General features: G+C 35.2%; 1 protein-coding gene across 1 annotated transcript in view; it reads right to left on the bottom strand.

The window, feature by feature from the left end:
- ADGRV1 (adhesion G protein-coupled receptor V1) overlaps positions 1–19,560 on the bottom strand; it is a 522,964-nt gene that overhangs the window by 476,738 nt on the left and 26,666 nt on the right. The window contains exons 2-6 of the mRNA XM_055312783.1: positions 10,136–10,320; positions 7,831–7,980; positions 6,226–6,321; positions 3,627–3,731; positions 1,537–1,650 (exon numbers count right to left, since the gene is read on the bottom strand). Coding sequence (XP_055168758.1) covers positions 1,537–1,650; positions 3,627–3,731; positions 6,226–6,321; positions 7,831–7,980; positions 10,136–10,320 — 650 coding nt within the window. The remainder of the gene's footprint in view (positions 1–1,536; positions 1,651–3,626; positions 3,732–6,225; positions 6,322–7,830; positions 7,981–10,135; positions 10,321–19,560) is intronic.

Here is a 19,560-nt window from a genome sequence, read left to right as displayed (position 1 = left end):
TAAGTCACCTCAGCGCCACATAAATTCTATTTTATGAGTGAAAGGGAAAAAATAAATCTTTTTACCTCTACAGCAGTATAAGAGGTAAGGCTATTTATCTAAAAAAAAAAAAATGCCATGTTTTGATTGATGATGTTTTTATTACCCAATTTTACTGAGGAATAATTCAAATATAATTGTAATATATCTAAAGTGTACACATGATGGTTTGATGCACATATACATTTTATTTTTTTTTTATTTTTTTAAATTTTTATTTATTTATGATAGTCACACAGAGAGAGAGAGAGAGAGGCAGAGACACAGGCAGAGGGAGAAGCAGGCTCCATGCACCGGGAACCCGACGTGGGATTCGATCCCGGGTCTCCAGGATCGCGCCCTGGGCCAAAGGCAGGCGCTAAACCACTGCGCCACCCAGGGATCCCCGCACATATACATTTTAGAATAACTGCTGAGATCCAGAGAATTAAAACATGCATCACCTCACATAGTTGATTCTTTTGGTGTGAGTGAGTGAATGCTTATGATTTACTCTCAGCAACTTTCAAGTATACAATACTGTATTATTAGCTGCAGGCACCATGCCGTACATTAGATCTCAGAGGATGATCTTTTAAGTTTCTATTTAAAATGTATAATAAATTGTTGCCTTAAATTATAACCTTTTCAAGTATTTAAAAACAAAAGGGTTTTATTAAAGAACCAGATGAAAGAGAGTTATCAATGCCACCTAATGTTTTGTTTTTTCAAGAGAAACAATTTCTAATAATGTCTTCTAATTCATTTGTTTTTCTTCCCTGGGGATTTGTTGTGATGTGTCTTTATGATTTTTTTATAGGAAGATAGAGAGATGGTTATAAATTCCCAGCTATGTTATTATCTCTTTTTTTCTGATACTACCAAGATTATTTCATAGAAAAGTTATGTTTTCTCTCATTTAGTTCACAAGAGATATCTTTGCACATTATTGTTCAAATCCATTTTCTTCTTAGTTGAGCTGTGTCATGTATCTCAACCCTTGGTAACTTCAATGAGAAATGTAAAAAACTAAAGCCTTCCCATGAAGACGAACATTTAAAATATCCAAACAAAAGAATACCAATTACAGAATTTTTTTTTGTTTTTATAGTAAAATCATAGTAAATTGTAGTAAAATCTATCCAGCATAAGGATAGGTATAGCTCTACCTCAGCTCAAAGCTGAAATCACTAACAAAAATCAATTATCAAGGTTTATAAAATGCTCAAGTCTTAGTATTAAATGTGGTTGCCAATTATATTCAGGTTCATCAGCTTTTAGATATACAGTTTAATATAAAATAAATCAGGCAAATATTAACCAAATAGATTCCAAAATCGCTATTTATATCTAAAGTATATACTAACTAGTTAGTACAATATGCTAACTTTACATAGGACTATGTTCTTGAATAATTTCAAATACTGAATACAATTTAATACTTGACATAATGTTCTCTAACATGCCTGTACTACAGGCACGGTCCCTGTTCCACTGAAGCATTTAACATTATCTCACCTCATCATCAAGTACTGTCAAGTTATATACTACTGTTGCTCTGCCAGGGGGAAAGGTGATGTTTCCTTTAACTGGGCTCAAATCTTCTTCAGGTGGATTTGGGCCACCCTCTACCTGCAAAGAAACACACAGTGCCATCAATAAACACAAAATTTTCACAAGAGTATGAAAGCATTGCTGTGACTTCGACTAACAAAAATCTGAAGTTTACTTAAAAACCTTTTGCCAGGGCAGCTCGGGTGGCTCAGCAGTTTAGCGCCGGCTTCAGCCCGGGGCGTGATCCTGGAGACCCGGGATCGAGTCCCGCGTTGGGTTCCCTGCATGGAGCCTGCTTCTCCCTCTGCCTGTGTCTCTGCCTCTGTCTCTGTGTGTATGTCTCTAATGAATAAGTAAATAAAATCTTAAAAAAAAAAACCTTTTGCCAGAAGAATTATAGAAAACCGTATGTGAGTCTGCTCTTCTAGTTAACAGTCAAGGCCTATAAAATAGTTATAGATCTTGACTATAATCACATTAAACTACATGGTTTCCTAGAGCTTTCTTTTTTTCTCAGCCATTATATTAAACCTGAGGGGAAAAAAATCTATCTTTTCTTAAGAGGAAGGTACTCAAAATTGGTAAATTCTCTTAAGTAATATAATCAAATGGTAGTACCACTACTGACTGTGTAACATCAGGCAAGATATTAAAAAACTCTGAGCGGCACTTTCCTCATCCTCAAAATAGGCATAGTAGCAGCCACTTCACAGGCTAGATGTGAAGCTGCAATAAAATCATTCCTTTTGAAAAGTACTCTGTGCTTGATCCTTTTCATGTGCTAAGGCTATAGCAGGGAACAAGCAAGCTCCCTACCCACAAGGACCTTACATTTAATGAAAGGGAAAAATGACAAATAAATATGTATTTTTCAGATGATGATAAGTATTATGGAGAAAAAATTAAGAAGGGCATGAGGGAGACGGGGCTCTGGGAAGAGACACTGGTTTTATGTGCACTAAGAATCAGTGTAAAGCACTTAAAACAGTATATGGCAACATTAAGTGCTTAGTAAATGTTAGTTGTAATTATTTCTATAAAACAAAGGCTCAAGACTCAGGAAAATGACTCTAGACATCCATAAAATAACATTCCGAATTTGTGATTTTATTTATCCTTTCCACAGCCAATTTTTTTTCCAATTCTTCCCACATGTATTCAATGCATTTTCAAAAATATACTGCCTAAGCACATATTTTTAAGTACATGAAACATTCCTTAAGGCTTCCTTTGTAGAACTTGCAAGACTACCGCATATTTAATTAGAGTTACAATGTTTTTCATGAATTACTCTCTTATGACATTTTATTTTTTTATAAAATTAACATAACCATTCTATGATGGAAGTCTCCACAGGCACAAAAAAACTCTTGACATGGTATCTTACTCATGTCAAATGCTGTTAACATCTATGGACCTCCATGGTGAAGTGTGACTGCTCTTAACAGCATCCATTTGAGTATTTTTTTAAATGGGGAATGTAAATGGGGGAAGACTAGACATCAAATAATTTTACATAAGCCTAAGTAATCCATGGGCATTTTTAAAATTTATTCCTTGAAAAGGTTTATCATAAAGATTTTTTTAAAAAAATATTTTATTTATTTATTCATGAGAGAGGCAGAGTGAGAGCAGAGATATACTCAGAAGAAGAAGCAGGCTCCCCACAGGGTGCCCGATGTGGGACTCAATCCCAGGACCCTGGGATCATGCCCTGAGTCAAAGGCAGATGCTCAACCCCTGAGCCACCCAGGAGTCCCTATCATAAAGGTTTATGAATTTTACAGGATTAACATTACTATTATTTTATGTTGTGGTTTATTACCGTCCTTGTATATAAAATGATACACTGTGTTTCATGATAGTAAACTGTATGTGAGCAGTAAGCAAAACATTTTTTATTAACCATAAAATTTATCAGATAATATTTACTTTTATTTCATTTTTATTAAGGGCCATGCTTATTATACAAAAGACCTTAATTTTTTAAGTTACGGCCACCTGATACAAACTCTGAAGTCTTACCATTTAAAGTAATTTCAGAGTATACTTACCTCAAAAGTCACAGTGACCATTCCATAAGTCCCTTTTTCTCTGATGAGAGTAAGAGGCACAGATTCATTTCTGCCCCTGGGCTCACTCACTGTGACTGAAACAGGCTATTGGGAAGAGCAAAGACAATCAGGCACTCATCAACCAGAGGTAGAAGTGGTACAAACTGTTACCTTAGAAATACTGTATTTATGTAGACAAATTAATCTACATGGTACACTAAGAATGTGGTAGCATTCCCAGCATTAATAAACTGCAGCTAATAAAAATGCTTGAAAGGTTCAAAATAATAGTATAAAGGGAACATAAAACTAGTCGGGCAAAAGATGCAAGTTCCTGCCCTGGTTCTACCATTCATTAGCTAGCTGCTTTGCTGAAGGATCTTAAAGGTCATCTAGCTGAAAGATGAGAAATTCAAATGCTCACAAGGGCCCCGGATGTCCCAAAACCAAGTTGTGTCTCCACACCAGAGCAGCTCATTGGGACCACCCACTGGGAGCTCCACCAAAAGGCTTTGCTCTAATCCACTATGTCCTCCTCCTTGGTCCGCTTGACAATGAAAAGCAAAGAACTGCTAAAGATTTTCAAGACATGATCACTGAAGGAAAGAAGTCAGGACTTCAAATGCTGAAATGTGTTTGGCTGCCTGAAACCAGGCCTAGAGAGGAAGTGAGAAGAAGCCAGGTGCATGCTAGCTAGGGCGGCAGTGACCATCTCTCCATGGTGACACCAAGTCTCAGTGTCCCTCTCCATAAACAGGGATAGGAATGCCTGTCCCAAAGACATCAAACATAATCAGTGTTATCTTCATCATCAACATAATTATTATCCAGGCCAGGAACCAAAGTCAGCCTATTTTGCAACTAGTGTGAGCTCAACAGTTACTCTGTTTAATTTTTACCACATGGGTCAGGTGGCCAGTCTGGGCTGCCTGGAATAGTCAGGGACCTGCGACCAATGCTAGAGACCAGGATCATCCCCAGAGGCTAAAAAGTAGTATGTCAAAAGGAAGAAGAAAGGAAGTAAGCAGGGAATGAAGTAGGGAGGGAGGAAGGGAGAGCAAAAGAAAAGAAATTTAAAAAAAGAAAAGAAATGAAACCTTTAAACAAGTCAGTATGAGGTTAGGGGTAATAAGTTGGGAGTGAATATAGAAGAAAGACAGTAGGAGAAAAATTAAGCAATTAAGGGAGCCTGCTTCATAATTAACTAGTGTTTCCCTATCATTTAAATAGAAATGACTGATTAATTAATTTAATTAATTTTGTAAATGACAATATAATGGAGGTCACAAAATGTCTACTATATTGACATTATCCACATCTTTTTTAATAAAGATACTGCAATTAAAAGATCGTATTTCTCTACAGCCTTCCTTGTTTCAAAGATAATTTAAGGTAAGAAAATGACATATAATACAGCAATTGTAGCAGCAATCTAAATTGGAAAATAAATAAAAAGCTGGGGAGTTTCACATCATCTTTTAGTAATGATAATTAGTAACATGATTCAAAAAGACTCAGTATCAGGAAGGTTATTGTAGTCTAAAACTTAGTGGCAAAATCCAATTGTATCCAAGATAAATTTTGTTTTAAGAGCTGGAAACAATTTCTCTCAAGGGGGAATCTGTTTTGAGTATTTGTTTCTAAAGATAAAACTCTCTGAACATACTGGCCAGGGATACAGGAATACAATGATCAAGGAGAAAAAAAATGAATTGCTGAGCAAAACTAAGGGGGATGATAAGGAGTTTCATCCTTTAAGAAATATTAATAAGTGAGAAAAGTCTCAGGGTATGGATTGACTACAGAATTTTTAAGAACTATAATATCTTCATTCTATTCAATTCTAAGTTTACTATAGGTTTTTCCAGCACTCTTCCAATAAGTTTTTCTTGTCTCCCAACTTTCAGAGGAGGCTGACAAACAATATTTTAAGTGGCAGCTAAGGAAATCAAGCAAAAGGAACTATAGAATCTGCTGCAGACTTAATGTCTGTGCCCCTCCCCACACCACCCCAAAGTCATGTTCAAATCCTAGGAGGTTTGGCCTTGTGGAGATGATTAGGTCGTGATGGCAAAGTTCTCGTTCTCAGAAATGGGATTAGTGTCCTTAAGCCCCGGAGAGCTCCTCTGCCCCTCCTGTCCTATGAAAGCATAGTAAGAAGACAACATCCAGAAAGCAGGCCTTTACCAGACATAGAATCTGCCAGCACCTTTGATCTTGGACTTCTCAGCCTCCAGAACTGTGAGACAGATATTTCTGTTGTTTTTAAGCCACCCGCCTACAGAATTGTTACAGCAGGCGGAATGGCTAAGACAACATCCAAGTTAGAGACCACCAAAGGAGGTAACGAATGAGTCAGGTGGAATGATCATCAGATTAGGACAAGAGATGGCCAGGCTCACATAGGCCTCCTTGATCTAAAGAAATCCTAGGCAGAACAAATGAATAGTCTATAGAATGTGGGACATGGATAGAGATCGAGTGAATTTTATTTAAATACCAAATGGCAGGGTGATACCAGGTGACATCATGAAAAATAGCCAAAAAATTAAATAATTATCATCTAGCAACCACAAGACTAATCAAATTGTAATCATACCATATTAAATGAAATAATTCCAAATGCATTGTCATTTGATAATATTGTCACAGTCACAGTCCTTGGCCATCCAAGCTTCACATTTGCTGGAGGTTTCTAAAATAAAAGCCCAAAAATAAGTTAATGAAATTAAAAATATGAGGAACAGAGAGTCTTTTTTTAAAAAAAAGATTCATTTATTTATTTTGGAGAGAGAGAAGACTTCAGTGATTGTGCAAGGAACCTGATGTGGGACTCAATCTCATAATATCATGACCTGAGCTGAAGGCAGATGCTCAACTGCTCAACCAACTGAGCCACTCAGGCGCCCAGAGAATCATTTTAAAAGTTTCTCTCTTTATGTAATTGTTTAGAATATACGTAAAAATTCAAGCACACTTTTAATGCAGATTAAGAAAATATATTCAAACTAAGTTAACATGGTAAAAAAGGTCCAAATAAAAACTTTCCAAAAAGTTTTAAAAAACATTAATCACTGGCTATTAAAATATAAATCATTATAATGGATAAGTAATCACTGGCTAGTAATGACATAATTACTCTAACGTCATTACTAGCCAGAGAAGTAAGCATTACTAACAGAGAAGTAAGCAGTATGAAATTCTATTCAAATATGATTTTTTTCTTATACTACAAAAGGTCCTAAAATTTAAGATTTATTCTATAAAGCATAGAACCAAATTAAAGCTGAAATATTAAGATATTTTTTCTAGGGGATCCCTGGGTGGCTCAGTGGTTTAGCGCCTGCCTTCGGCCCAGGGCGTGATCCTGGAGTCCCAGGATCAAGACCCACATTAGGCTCCCTGCGAGCAGCCTGCTTCTCCCTCTGCCTGTGTCTCTGCCTCTCTCTGTCTCTCTGTCTTTCATGAATAAATAAATATTTAAAAAATAATAAAAAATAAAATACATAAACTATCTTTTCTAATCAATACGGGAAAACATTTCTTTAACATTTCTCTTGATATGCAATAGAACCATAAAGGAATATGCAAAGAAGTAATATATAAAAGCAAAACGGGATTATTTTTCAAGTATCATTTTCACAAAAATTTTACTTATATTGACATAATCATTTAAAAAAAAATTCTCAATGCCACTCAGAAAAATTAACTAGAGCAGTGTTAGCAGGCATTACCTCAACCTAATAGATCAAACCATAAAGGACAATTTAAACCTTAGGCTATTCAACCATTTTTCCCAGGGGCAGTCCAAAATGATTCTAAGGCGCAGGGACCTCCCACTTTCACGCCTGCTTTTTGTATCCCTTTCCTTTGAACTCAGAAGTCTCGGTCATTCTTTGTGCATCTGGTAGCAGGGGAGGGATAAAAGAGAAAAGGGCCGAATGGAAGACAGGTTTTCTGGAGCATCTGTCACGGCAATTCCTAAATAAGCTGAGTGGATCCAAAAACTAACTGTAGAATCTTCTAAACAAGATTGTCTGAGGAATAATAACCAGACCGTGGAACTGCCAAGAGGTTGTCAGTTCTGAGTTCTATGAAAACCACCTCCAGTCTCTAGATGGGCTTATCTCCAGAGAAACATATTTTTAAGCACTGCAAGGTTTCTATGAGTTACAGGTGGGTGGGAGGGGCAAGAAGGACTTACCTGTAATGTTAAGTGAAAAATAAAAGTTTCATCAGGCTCTGGTAAGTCGTCATCACACACTGCTATGTACACTGTCCTGTTTGTTTCTCCAACAGGGATAAACGCCGCAGCATATGTATCAAAAAAGTCACCAGTGTCATCTCCATACAGCTATCAAACGCAAAATATAGATAGTTCTTATAACATAGTGTTAGGACAAGCAAAACTGATACTAATTGGAGCGATCAACACAAAAAACAGGAATCATCAACTCACACTGATGTTTATAGATAGGATGTGCAAAAACAAAACAAATAGGGATCCCTGGGTGGCGCAGTGGTTTGGCGCCTGCCTTTGGCCCAGAGCACGATCCTGGAGACCCGGGATCGAATCCCACATCAGGCTCCCGGTGCATGGAGCCTGCTTCTCCCTCTGCCTGTGTCTCTGCCTCTCTCTCTCTCTCTGTGTCTATCAAAAAAATAAAATAAAATAAAATAAATAAATCTTTAAAAAAAACAAAACAAATATTTAACTGATAAAAATATCCTCAAAAAACATTATTAAAAATGATTTGAAACAAAAAATATTTGCTTATGCTCTGGAAGGTAAAGAAATCATTACACAGAAAAGTAATAAGTATATAGCAAAGTAAGGATGTGAATTTTTTTCCCTGCCTCTTGGTCTGAAGTGGATAACAGAAGAACTCACAAGAAAATAAATTGTAGCTAAAATGCTCCCAAAGAAGAGGTGGAAATAGCCTGCCAAAATATATCAGGAAAATCAATTATTTACCCTATGGATTTCAAAGAAATGATTTTTCCAAAACTTTCAACTGAAATTTTATTTATATTTTCCCGTAACTCAAATAAAGACCCAATTCCTTTAGCATTCCAAATTATTAGTCACCAATAAACTTTTCCTTAACATTTTAAGACCTCATTCTGTAACACAGACATTGCTAATAAGATTTTCAAGGGAACAATAATCATGAAATCATAAAGAAGCAACTTCTTGTGCAGATCTAAATGAGATTTGTTTTGCCAACCAACTCAAAATGAACTTAGCTACTAGGAAAAAAACTATGATTTAGTAAAAATAAAAAATGAAGAACATGTATAGAAAAATTATAGTCAATGTCTAGTTTATAAAAATAAAGCTTAAATACTTGAGATATCCAATCAAGGTGTTAAGAGTATTTTTAAGGAACTTGTAGAAACATAGAAAATAGCAGACTTTTAGAAAAGCATTAACTATCAAGAGCCACTGAAACAAATAAAACAGAGTAATCCAACCCAAAACATGACTTAACAATCAAAAATATGCAAAAATTGATACATATTTTAACACTTTCATCAAAGTAGCATTTATAGCAGCAAATATTGGAAGCAACCTCAATGAAAAACAGGTGAAAATGATTGGGAAATGATGATGTCACCATCCAGAGAAGCTGTGAAAATGACAGGGCAACCCCAGAACATTCCTATGATACAATCAAAATTATGCATAAAAGACTACCAAGTACAATGTATACTCAAGTTCAAATGAATTCAGTAAATATATACGCATGTCATAAATTAAAAACTAAAAGCAATGCACAAAATTATAAAACTGGATTTATTTCATAGGTTGTTTTTCTCCTTTATCTCTTTTTGCAATGTTTCTCGATGTGCTAATTTAACCTATTGCTTCAAACCTACTTTTGAAAGAAAATTTTGAGTACTTTGGGCCTCAACTAGTGCAATATTCTTAGTGGTCATATGACATTACTTTCAGGTTAAACACAAATATATGCATACATAATCCATCCAGTGACTAAACTGTGTGCGAGATAGCTTGATAGTTTAACAAACCATGCCTAACTTCTACTTAAGTTAATGTACTTCATTTCTCCCAAGCTCTCTGACGAAATTCATTTTTAATTTGCCATTTTTCTGCTTTTAAATATTTTATTTATTTTCCCTAAACCACTGAAATAAATATCAGATAAATATCTGAGCAGAGATATTGACTTGAATTCAAATTACTCAAATTTTCTTTTACTTAGAAATGCTTAGTGATACCTTTGTTTTTTATCTGTTTTAAAATAAATATATGAACATTTAAAAATAATCAGTCTATATCTTTAAATACTATTGTCAAGTACATATACTACCTTGGGGCACTGTATAAAATCTATACGAAATATAAGTGGAATAGTGTAACTGCAAATAATTTATCATAATGAAACTACTCAGAATCTCAAACAGTTAAAAAAAATTTCTGTCATTGAAACTAAAAAATTTCATATCATCTACTTCAGTAAGAATAGAGCTACATCATTTCTTACCGATACAATCGCAGTGACATTTGCCGGCTCTCCTATTCTTTCGATGACAAGACGAATAACTGTTGTACTTGTTTCATTAACTACAAATTTTGTTTGTCCAGCAAACCTTATTTCTGTCTCTCCAAACACAAAAGGGATGAATAAAGCTGACAGGAGATTTACTAGTAAAGATGCAGAGGGCATCCCTATGAGAAAAAAAAAAAAAAAAAAAGCTTTGTTCACAAAACATATCTAATATATTTTCTTTAGACTGTGTTACCTACAGGTATAAACACAGAGTGAAGAGCTAGACAGAAAGCAACAAAGACATAAATAAATCAAATATTAAGCGTCCAACTTAAATGTGTGATCAAAGAAATAAGTTAAAAATTACAATCTCTTCTGTGGTTCTTTTTTCAATTCGTAACTACTTTTTGTTCTTTAACTTACATATCAAGATAATAGTTATCAGTAGCCTTAAACATATTTATTAAATTAGCATTTAAAAATTTTTTGACCCTTTAATTTATTCTAAGAAAGACATAAAGCAGTACTTTTGGAAATGGAATTAAAGCCCATATTTCCCCCAAATAAAACTGTAAAATGCAGCTAAAGCTAAAAAATTCAAATGGGATCAATAATCCTAATGGGGCTTCTTTGTCTTTTTATTTGATGATCACACAAATATGAGAGAATTCTTAAAAGTGGTATATAAAAGCAGCTGAAGCTAAAACTTTATTAATAAATTGATTTCTTGGTTGTGTCTATCTTTTCCTGAAATTTGTCTTGACAATGTTTTTAAAAATGTTTTAGTTATTGCAAGAAATGCTAATGCTTTCAACATAAATTTCCAGGACTTAAATTTCTCCCATTTTATTAGCTAAAATACTAATATCATTTCTTTAGAAAATGTCTATGTTGTTTTAAAAATAAGCAAATTTGGCAAAGTGTGTATTTCCTTCTTTTCCATAACTTCTGTTTCCTTCTTAACTAGAATGTGTGTGTTTATGACTCATCAATAGTGTTCCTACTTTCAGCACTGTGTAATTCAAGTGTTTTCAAAAGCACAACAGTGCAGTGGACTCTTGAAAGCAGTGTTGTTTTGTAATGTAGATGTTCCTCTAAAAATGTGAACAATTGATCTCACGGATCATTAAGATTCCAATGGATTATGTGATCAGTCACACGAACATAACAAGTTCATGTGTTTTAAAGGAGAGTTGCATTATGCACTCTATGAGCCAAAATGCTTCCTATTAATCTTTACCTTGGTCAAGAAATAATAAAACTTTCATGTATGTGGTACTTCCACCTAGCTACACATGGCTTTATTTAGAAACCACCAAACCTTGATATATTTTAGTTTAAATGCAATTTTCTCAGTCAAGTATATTCAGACAATGCAATCTGGGATTGCTTAATGATGTCTCACGTATTTATGGCTGCAAAATCCAAAGAGAGGGATGCAGAGGTCAGATGGAGTCCAGGAAGGAGAAACAGGCCAACAGGGACAGAGATCCTGGAGGACTAAGGCATTTTGTACTCCTGTGCCTTCTCTCTAAGAATGTTCACTTGCAATGGAGATAAGGGACTTGGGAGGAGAAATAAAACCGGTGTCTCTTCCCTGACATCTAAGGTAGGAACCTTAACCAAAAGAAAGTTAATAAAAAAAAAAAAATGAGAGAAAGGGAAGGAAAATGGCAAAGCCTGAGGCAGGAGATTAGGAACAGCTCTGGGCCACCAAAGACAAGTGAAGATCTTCTGTGGAATTCTAAAGCCAGAATGATTTCACACCTCACTTATGACAAATAGTGGGAAAGAAATGAACTAGGCATGAAAAAGAGAATACAGAATGGAGGGGTGAGGAGGCAGTGAGCTTGATGTGGAAGGAAAAGATCAACTTTGGTCTGTTGTGAATCTCAAAGAAAAAATTCCTTGAATGTGACATGTGACAGAATTTTGAGAGAAATAAGAAGACACCTGAAGTGAGAAAGAGTGGAAGTGAATTACAGGTTGACAAGGGGGAATCATGAAATAGGTTCTCAAAATTTGTTCTGCGAAAGAATCAACTCAAATGTTGGTTAAAATGGTAACTCACACACTCAGAAATTCTAATCCAGGGTATTTAGGTTGAGGCCCAGGAATCTACATTCAACAGACAGCCCTACTGATTCTAATGTAACGGATCCTTGAGATACACTTTGACATACACTGTCCTAGAGTGTAAGAGTGGGAGGAGTGTGTTCTGGAGTGGATGCACGACAGGCCGCATGTGCATCTCTCTGATGTAATTACTGAATTTTTCAATGGAGTATGCTTGGACTTACTACAGACTTCCTTAAATATATTTTTTTATATATTACTATATTATATTCTAAGATTCCATATATCCTGAAGAAGAACTGCAAAGACCTATATTACTATAGAAAGTAATCAGAATAACTAATGCAGAAGTACTGATGTTGTAGATACTTTATATAATAACAACACATTTAACCTTCACAATATCCCTGTGAAGAAGACACTAGTGACATTAATCCCAATTATAGCTGAGGGAACTAAGGCACAGAGAGGTCAGTGAACACATGCGGTGCTACCTAGCTAAGGAGGTGACCAGGCAGGATTTGAAGATTCAAGTGGATCAGCAGTTCATTTTCAGACTCTACCCCATAACCACACTATACTGTCTCTATTCCTACAAATTAGATGTCTCTATCTTAAAAAATTTGGTGGACTGTTTATGCTACATGTTTCCAAACTATCAAATCAACCTGTCAAATATTTTAAACTCATGCACAATAACCTAAACTACCATAAAGCTGTATAATTACAAGTCTCCTAAAAGTCTTCACATTATACTATTCTAATAAACATTACATTTATTTAACACAAACTACAGTTCTCTTGACTACTTCAAATATTTAACAGCATCTTTTAATGTCAGGACCAATGAACTCAAGTGGTGCATTCTTGCAGTTTCCCAGGCAATTAGAGCTCCAAGATCTTGTGGTTAAGTCAGTAAATTCATTTTAAATTGGTGCACATCAGTGAATTTTGAGATTATGTGAAATGAACAAACAAGCATGATTGGAAATGCCTCAAATTCTGTGACATCATTGATAATTGAATCTCCCCTGCTTTCATCTTTTCAACTTGTAAGAAAAGTTGTTGAGGCAAAGTTGGCATTCAATAGAGACTACAAGATGAAGAAAAAGCTTTGAAAGTGAAGTTCCCATTAGAAGACAGACATAATTACACCAATGCCGGTTTCTTTTTTAGAGTAACTAGGTACATTTTCCTCTATCATACTAAAAATCTAGTCTGTGGAAATCCTTTTATTAAACTGAAGACAAGACATTAGCAGCTGACACAACAGGTAAGTCTGTCTATTTCAGGTCACTTTTCTCTTACTAGATTTAAGAAAAGTTTTACATAACCTATCAGATCACCTATTTTAAACTTCTCTATGAAATGAATTTCAAACAACATGTGTTTAAAGTTAGTTAATATTCATATTCTGTCACAATTGTAAAAAAATAATTTTAGCATTATTAAAGCATTCTGCTGCTCTGCAGTGGCATGATGTTCCAGTATTCAAACCCTCTTCTTTTCAACTATCATCTATGTTCTCCTCACACTTGCTCACTATGAGTCAAAGGGAATGAAACCTGTTCCTACCAACAGATCTCTCATCTCTGAACAGATTTCTTATCATACTAAAACAATATGAGATATCTGTTGTTTTCTTGCTTGTTTCCTGAATTTTACTATGAAGTTTTGATAGAATCCTGATCTAGGAACAAAGTCCTCAGTTTTTAGATTCTAGTAGTTGCATTCAGCCTATCCAACAAGTCATCTAATTCTGCAAAAAATATTTCAAAATTAAAATCAGGAATGTATTAGAATAATTCCTACAATACAAATTGGTTGCTTTCAGAAGAGCACATTAAAATGTAGTATGACGTTTGTATAGCGAGCACCTACTACTATACATTGTGCAGCACCCTGGGCTCACCGCGGAGGATATAAACATCCATAAAATATGGTTCTTGGCTCCACGATATTCACAGTGATGGGCGTATGCCTCAGATCAGACCAACCAAAGCCCAAAAGACAATTCTGAAATTCTCGCTTGGGCTAAGGATGCAGATTCCCTCTACTACTGGATTTGAGATCATTTTGATTGGGGCCAATTTCCTCCAAAGCCTGGAAATGAAGCCAACACAGCCAAAGACAGAGCCAAGAGGTGGAAAGGAGCCAAGTCTTGATAATCAAGCTCAGCTTTCTGAATCCAGCTTTACCCTGGCCTTTTCAGTCACTGAGGCAATAAATTACATTTTTTTCAGCCGCCAGCTTAGAATGAAGTTTCTGTCACTTTCAACATCAATATTTATCCATTAATCTCCAATCTGTGACACTATGAACCCATGTCGGAATATACCAAGTGGAAGATCCTTCCTCCTCCATTCCAATATTCAACAGTCTTAATCTTTCTAAACTTTTATGAAAGGATACCATACTAGCTTTCCTGGTCCCTATCTTTCCTGCTTCCATGCAATTACTATCACTATCTATATTTTCCCTTCCTCCTCAAAACTAACATGCCTAGTAAGGAAATCCAGGACATGCAGACAAACCAAAGATGTCTTCACAATAAAACAAAGTAGGACAGGAATACACCACACTGACCCAGTGTTCTGGATAAGTTGATTCACTCTGATTGTCACAAGGAACCCCAATGCTTCTTTAAATTTGCATGGAGTTAATTCCTTTCTCTTGTTTTTTTTTTTTTTTTTTTTTTTTTTTTTTTTTTTTCCTGAATGCCTAGCTCTTCCTTCTCTTTGGAAATTTAGTATTCACTAACTTGAATCTCCACTTGGGTTACTTAGCACACAACATATTAAATGTCATTTATAAAATAATATCCTCCAACACAATATGTCATACTAATCACAGAATTCTAAATTCTGGTTATCAAGGGTATTATCTTCCTCCTGTCTTGCCTCTTATTACTGGGTACCTTAGGAAAGGTAGCACATATAGCATATTCTGAGTAAATGTGAATAGCCTACTATTTTAAGTTTCAGTAAGTCTATAGGAACAGAATAGAATAAGGAATAGAATAAAATAAATGAGAATCAGCACCCAACAGATGACAATATAAAAAAAAACATACATTTAAAAAAAAAGAAAAACATATATTAAAAAGTTAATTTGAGTGATTTTGCAGTAATCAGCTTTCATACAAAACCTTTGGTCAATTTAAAAGTTAATCCTGTCAAAGCACCCGGGTGGCTGGATGGGTGAAACCTCTCTTGATTTTGGCTCAGGTCCTGAACTCAGGGTTGTGAGACAGAGTCCCACCATGGACTCCATGCTAGGGGTAGAGGCTGCTTAAGATTCTTTCTCTCCCCCTCTGCTCCTTCCTCCTTCCCCCACCAAATAAATAAATAAATAAATAAATAAATAAATAAATAAATAAATAAAGTTAACTTTGTCTTTTTAAGTTTCAGAATAAACTGTACAACCCCTGTGAGTGACTGGATATGGTGAAATGACAAACATTATTAGTGCAGAATTGAAGGGATGCACTGACCCTTTGTTTCAGTGTTGCCTTGTCAATGCCATAGCAAGCATCTTCCCACAGTGCGACCACCAGGTAACTGATACTGAAAATATGATCCTAATGGAGAAAGGTTTTCTAGTTTAGAATTACTTCAATTCTATTACATTTACTAACGGGCATTCTAAGGCTATAGAGTTACTCTTACGGAACAAGAGAAGTTTCATCACTCATATCATAAATTATTCAGCTTCTAAGAATTCTTGTGTTATTAATATGGGTGAGTACTACAAAAAATTGATGGTTTCCTTCTTCCATACCAAAACAGAATTTAAATTTGCAGCTTTCTTTTTTTTAAAACTTTTTTTTAAGATTTTATTTATTTATTCATGAGAGAGAGAGAGGCAGAGACACAGGCAGAGGGAGAAGCACCCAGGCTGCCCAAATTTGCAGCCTTCAATAAAAAGTAAGCTGATGAGGGATGCCTGGATGGCTCAGCGGTTGAGCACCTGCCTTTGACTCAGGGCATGATCCTGGGGCCCGGGATCAAGTCCCGCATGGGGATCCTCCAGGGAGCCTACTTCTCCCTCTGCCTATATGTCTGCCTCTCTCTCATGAATAATAAAAGCTTTAAAAAAAAGTAAGCTGATGATATAAATACAGGAAAAACTAGATATTTTTAAATAAAAAAGGAGATAGTCTCTATAGTTATTGGGACTACCCATAAAGCTTATTACCATTGTTTTAAAATTCATTTAAAATTTTTAAGTAATATATTTTATTTTATTCATCTTTAACATATATACAGTGGCACAATATTAAAAAGTAAGTCTCCCTCACACCAGCCTGTACCAGCCATATGCTTCTCCTACTCAGAGTCAATTACAATTATCAACTTCATCTGTCTTTCACAAGAGAGACTCTATGCATATATTAAGCTGTATGTCTATAGGAGAAAATTCTTGCGACAGATTTTGTTTTCTTCTGCATACAGACTACAGGAATCAGCACATTTTCTCAAGATGGTGGTTGATAGAGAAATAGATATGACAGTTTGATGTTGACATTCATGATGGAAACACATATAATTGTCTAACTACACTCCATCACCATTGTAGATCTCATTAATTAAATGACTGTGTCTACTGACTTTTACTATACCCATCAAATCACCTTCTAGGGAAAAAGACACAAGTCTGACAACTTGCACTTTTCCTAGACCATACATTGTCAAGCCTACATTCATCAGGACTTCTTGACCTCTACACGTGGAACACAAGAATCATCCTGGGATTCCCTCTTATTCTTTCCCTTTGATCTGTTTGCTTATTCCATGTTTCCTTCTTTCCTGGTTTACTTGGTTTATTCCTTTGTTTTGATGGAGAATATTCTCCAGAAACTTCCTAAGAATGGGTGTGTAGAAACAACACTTTTATATCTTGTATGTTAGAAATTATTGTATTTTAATCTTCCATTTAACACTTTCATTGGGTATAGAATCCAAAATAATTTTGATTATGAAATATTGTATGTGTTTGTTTTGTCCTCCCTCTGGAAGGTTCTTCTCTTTGTCCACAGTGTTATAAAATTTCACAGGATTGTTCTTGAAATAGACTTATTTTTGCCCATTTGAGCACTCAGTCGGCCCCCTTCTGACATTCAACTTTCACAAATGGAAAATTTCCTTATTCTTCAATGAATCCTCCCCCCTTCCATTTTCACTGCTCTTTCATCCTAAAACCCCTAAAACGCTTGCTATTTGATCTTAGTATCTTGGGACTGGCCCTCTCATTTTTTAAACCTTTATGCTAATTTCCAAATCTTTGATTTTTGCCCTGAGAATTTAATTCATCATTAAATTTCCTCTACCAATTTTATTTATGCTATTGTTTTCAATTTACAAGAATTTAATGGTATCCTATTCTTTTTCCATTCAACAAATACCTTCTTTTGTCTCTCAGAAAGTACTAATTTTTTTTCAGTTTTCTTTTCTTTTTATAGTCCCTGTTACCTCTAAGCTGCTTTGTTATTTAATCTGGGATGGATCTTCTATATAATATTTCTACAAACATCTGGTAATTCTTGATTATCTGCATATGCTTAAGAGACTGAAAGGATGATTGGATATGCTGAATACATCGATCTGTTTATCTGAATATGGTTAAGAATAAAAGACCAAAATGAAAATTTGAAATTTTAAACATATGTGGGAAAGGGCACAGAACAAATCACCTTGGCACCTGCATAGGATGCTGGTTCCACAAAACCATTTGAGTAAACAATTGTACAGCCTGAACCAAAACTTCCAAGAAAAGTAACATGTTACTAAACACATATCAGGTAAGCAAATGCTTGAGACGTAAAATCTTTTAAATAATGTATGTTCACTCCTGATTTCTCTATTTCCAAAATATTTAAGCTTGACATTTTCCATGAGACCATACAGTCCCATGTGCTTGAGTCATCAACTAGATCACAAAAGCCATTCAAGCTGCTCATTTTTGAATTACAAACGCTCATCAAGAAAACAGGAAGAACAATGTGCAGAAGCTTCAACTTTAGAGCATGTGGGGCTCCAGAAGATTATGGATTTCAATTGTGCTCTCTGTATCCTACTTTGGCAAAGCACCAAATGAAAGATTCACTACTCTAAATCCTATGAGGCAAATTCAGAAGCAATAAAATCAGTGAAGATGTGTGCACACAGATTCCAACGAAGAGTATTAAAGGTATCTCTGTCAAGGAAAACTAAGACACTATTGCCTTTTTGCTTCTTAGAAATATAAGGATCATGTGTCTAAACAAAGATTTCTTGAACCACCATTAGATGGCACCCCTCTATCTACAAAAACAAACATTTCTTGAATCATGAAAAAAGGTCATAAGAATTTAAAGATAGATTTTTGCCATCTATAACTCTTTGTAAAAATATAATTTGCAATTCCTCATAAAATTCAAAGGCAAAAATCACAAAGGCAATTTTATTGAAAAGATCTCATTGAAAACTGCTGTAATTAGTTCTAGTCTTTCATTTCTCTGAAATGAATTTTCAGAAATTTTCAGAAAATTTTTTACCTTAAAAAAATTTCTCAGCCATTTTTTGTGTTTCTTTCTATTTGGTACCTATTTATTGAATATCATTTGTTTCCAATGAAGAATCTAAGCGCTGTCATTTCTAAAGAAATTATACGCGCTCATGGCATGTAGGGGAAAGGACAAAGTAGATAGTTTCATGTTTCATGTTGAAACCCAGAGGTTTCACCCAGAGAGGTCTAGAGACATGTTTTTTAGGTCAAATTGTATCCACAAAATATTAATGAAAGAATTTTTCCAAGATTTAATATTTGAGGATGTCACATTTTAAAAATAGATTTCTAGATTATTTTGAAAATACTGAGTCCACATTTCTACATGTATCAGTCGGCCCCAGCTGAATAGCAACTGTTAAGTATAACTGTTAAGTATAATAGCAACTGTTAAGAACCTGAACTCCAGTACCACACCAATGTCTCCTCTAACTGGGATCAAAGAGGAGAGTAAAATATTTCTTATATTCATGCCATTCAAAGGGAGGACAAATGTGTGTCCACACATATACATGCACACACTTACAGGCTGTCCCCTTGTACGATCCCAGGAATTTGATTTTTCAGGACAAAGGAGAGCATTCCTAACAGTACCTAGTTGGGGATCCTGCAATAGGAGCTATGAAGCCTCTAGCTGGACACTGCCAGTGCCCCTTGTGGAGGCTGAGTCCCCAATCACCTCTAGTCTTTGCCATCTTCCCATCTTTACCATCAATAGACAAGTTAATCCACTTCTCTGGGCCCCAAGTTCCCTCAACTGTTAAAGGAAAATAAAAAAGCTACAGCACTAGGGTATT

This window comes from Nyctereutes procyonoides, unplaced genomic scaffold, assembly GCF_905146905.1.
Source record: "Nyctereutes procyonoides isolate TBG_1078 unplaced genomic scaffold, NYPRO_anot_genome, whole genome shotgun sequence".
In the NCBI taxonomy this organism is placed as follows: Eukaryota; Metazoa; Chordata; class Mammalia; order Carnivora; family Canidae; genus Nyctereutes; species Nyctereutes procyonoides.
This window is presented reverse-complemented; position numbering and strand designations above follow the sequence as displayed.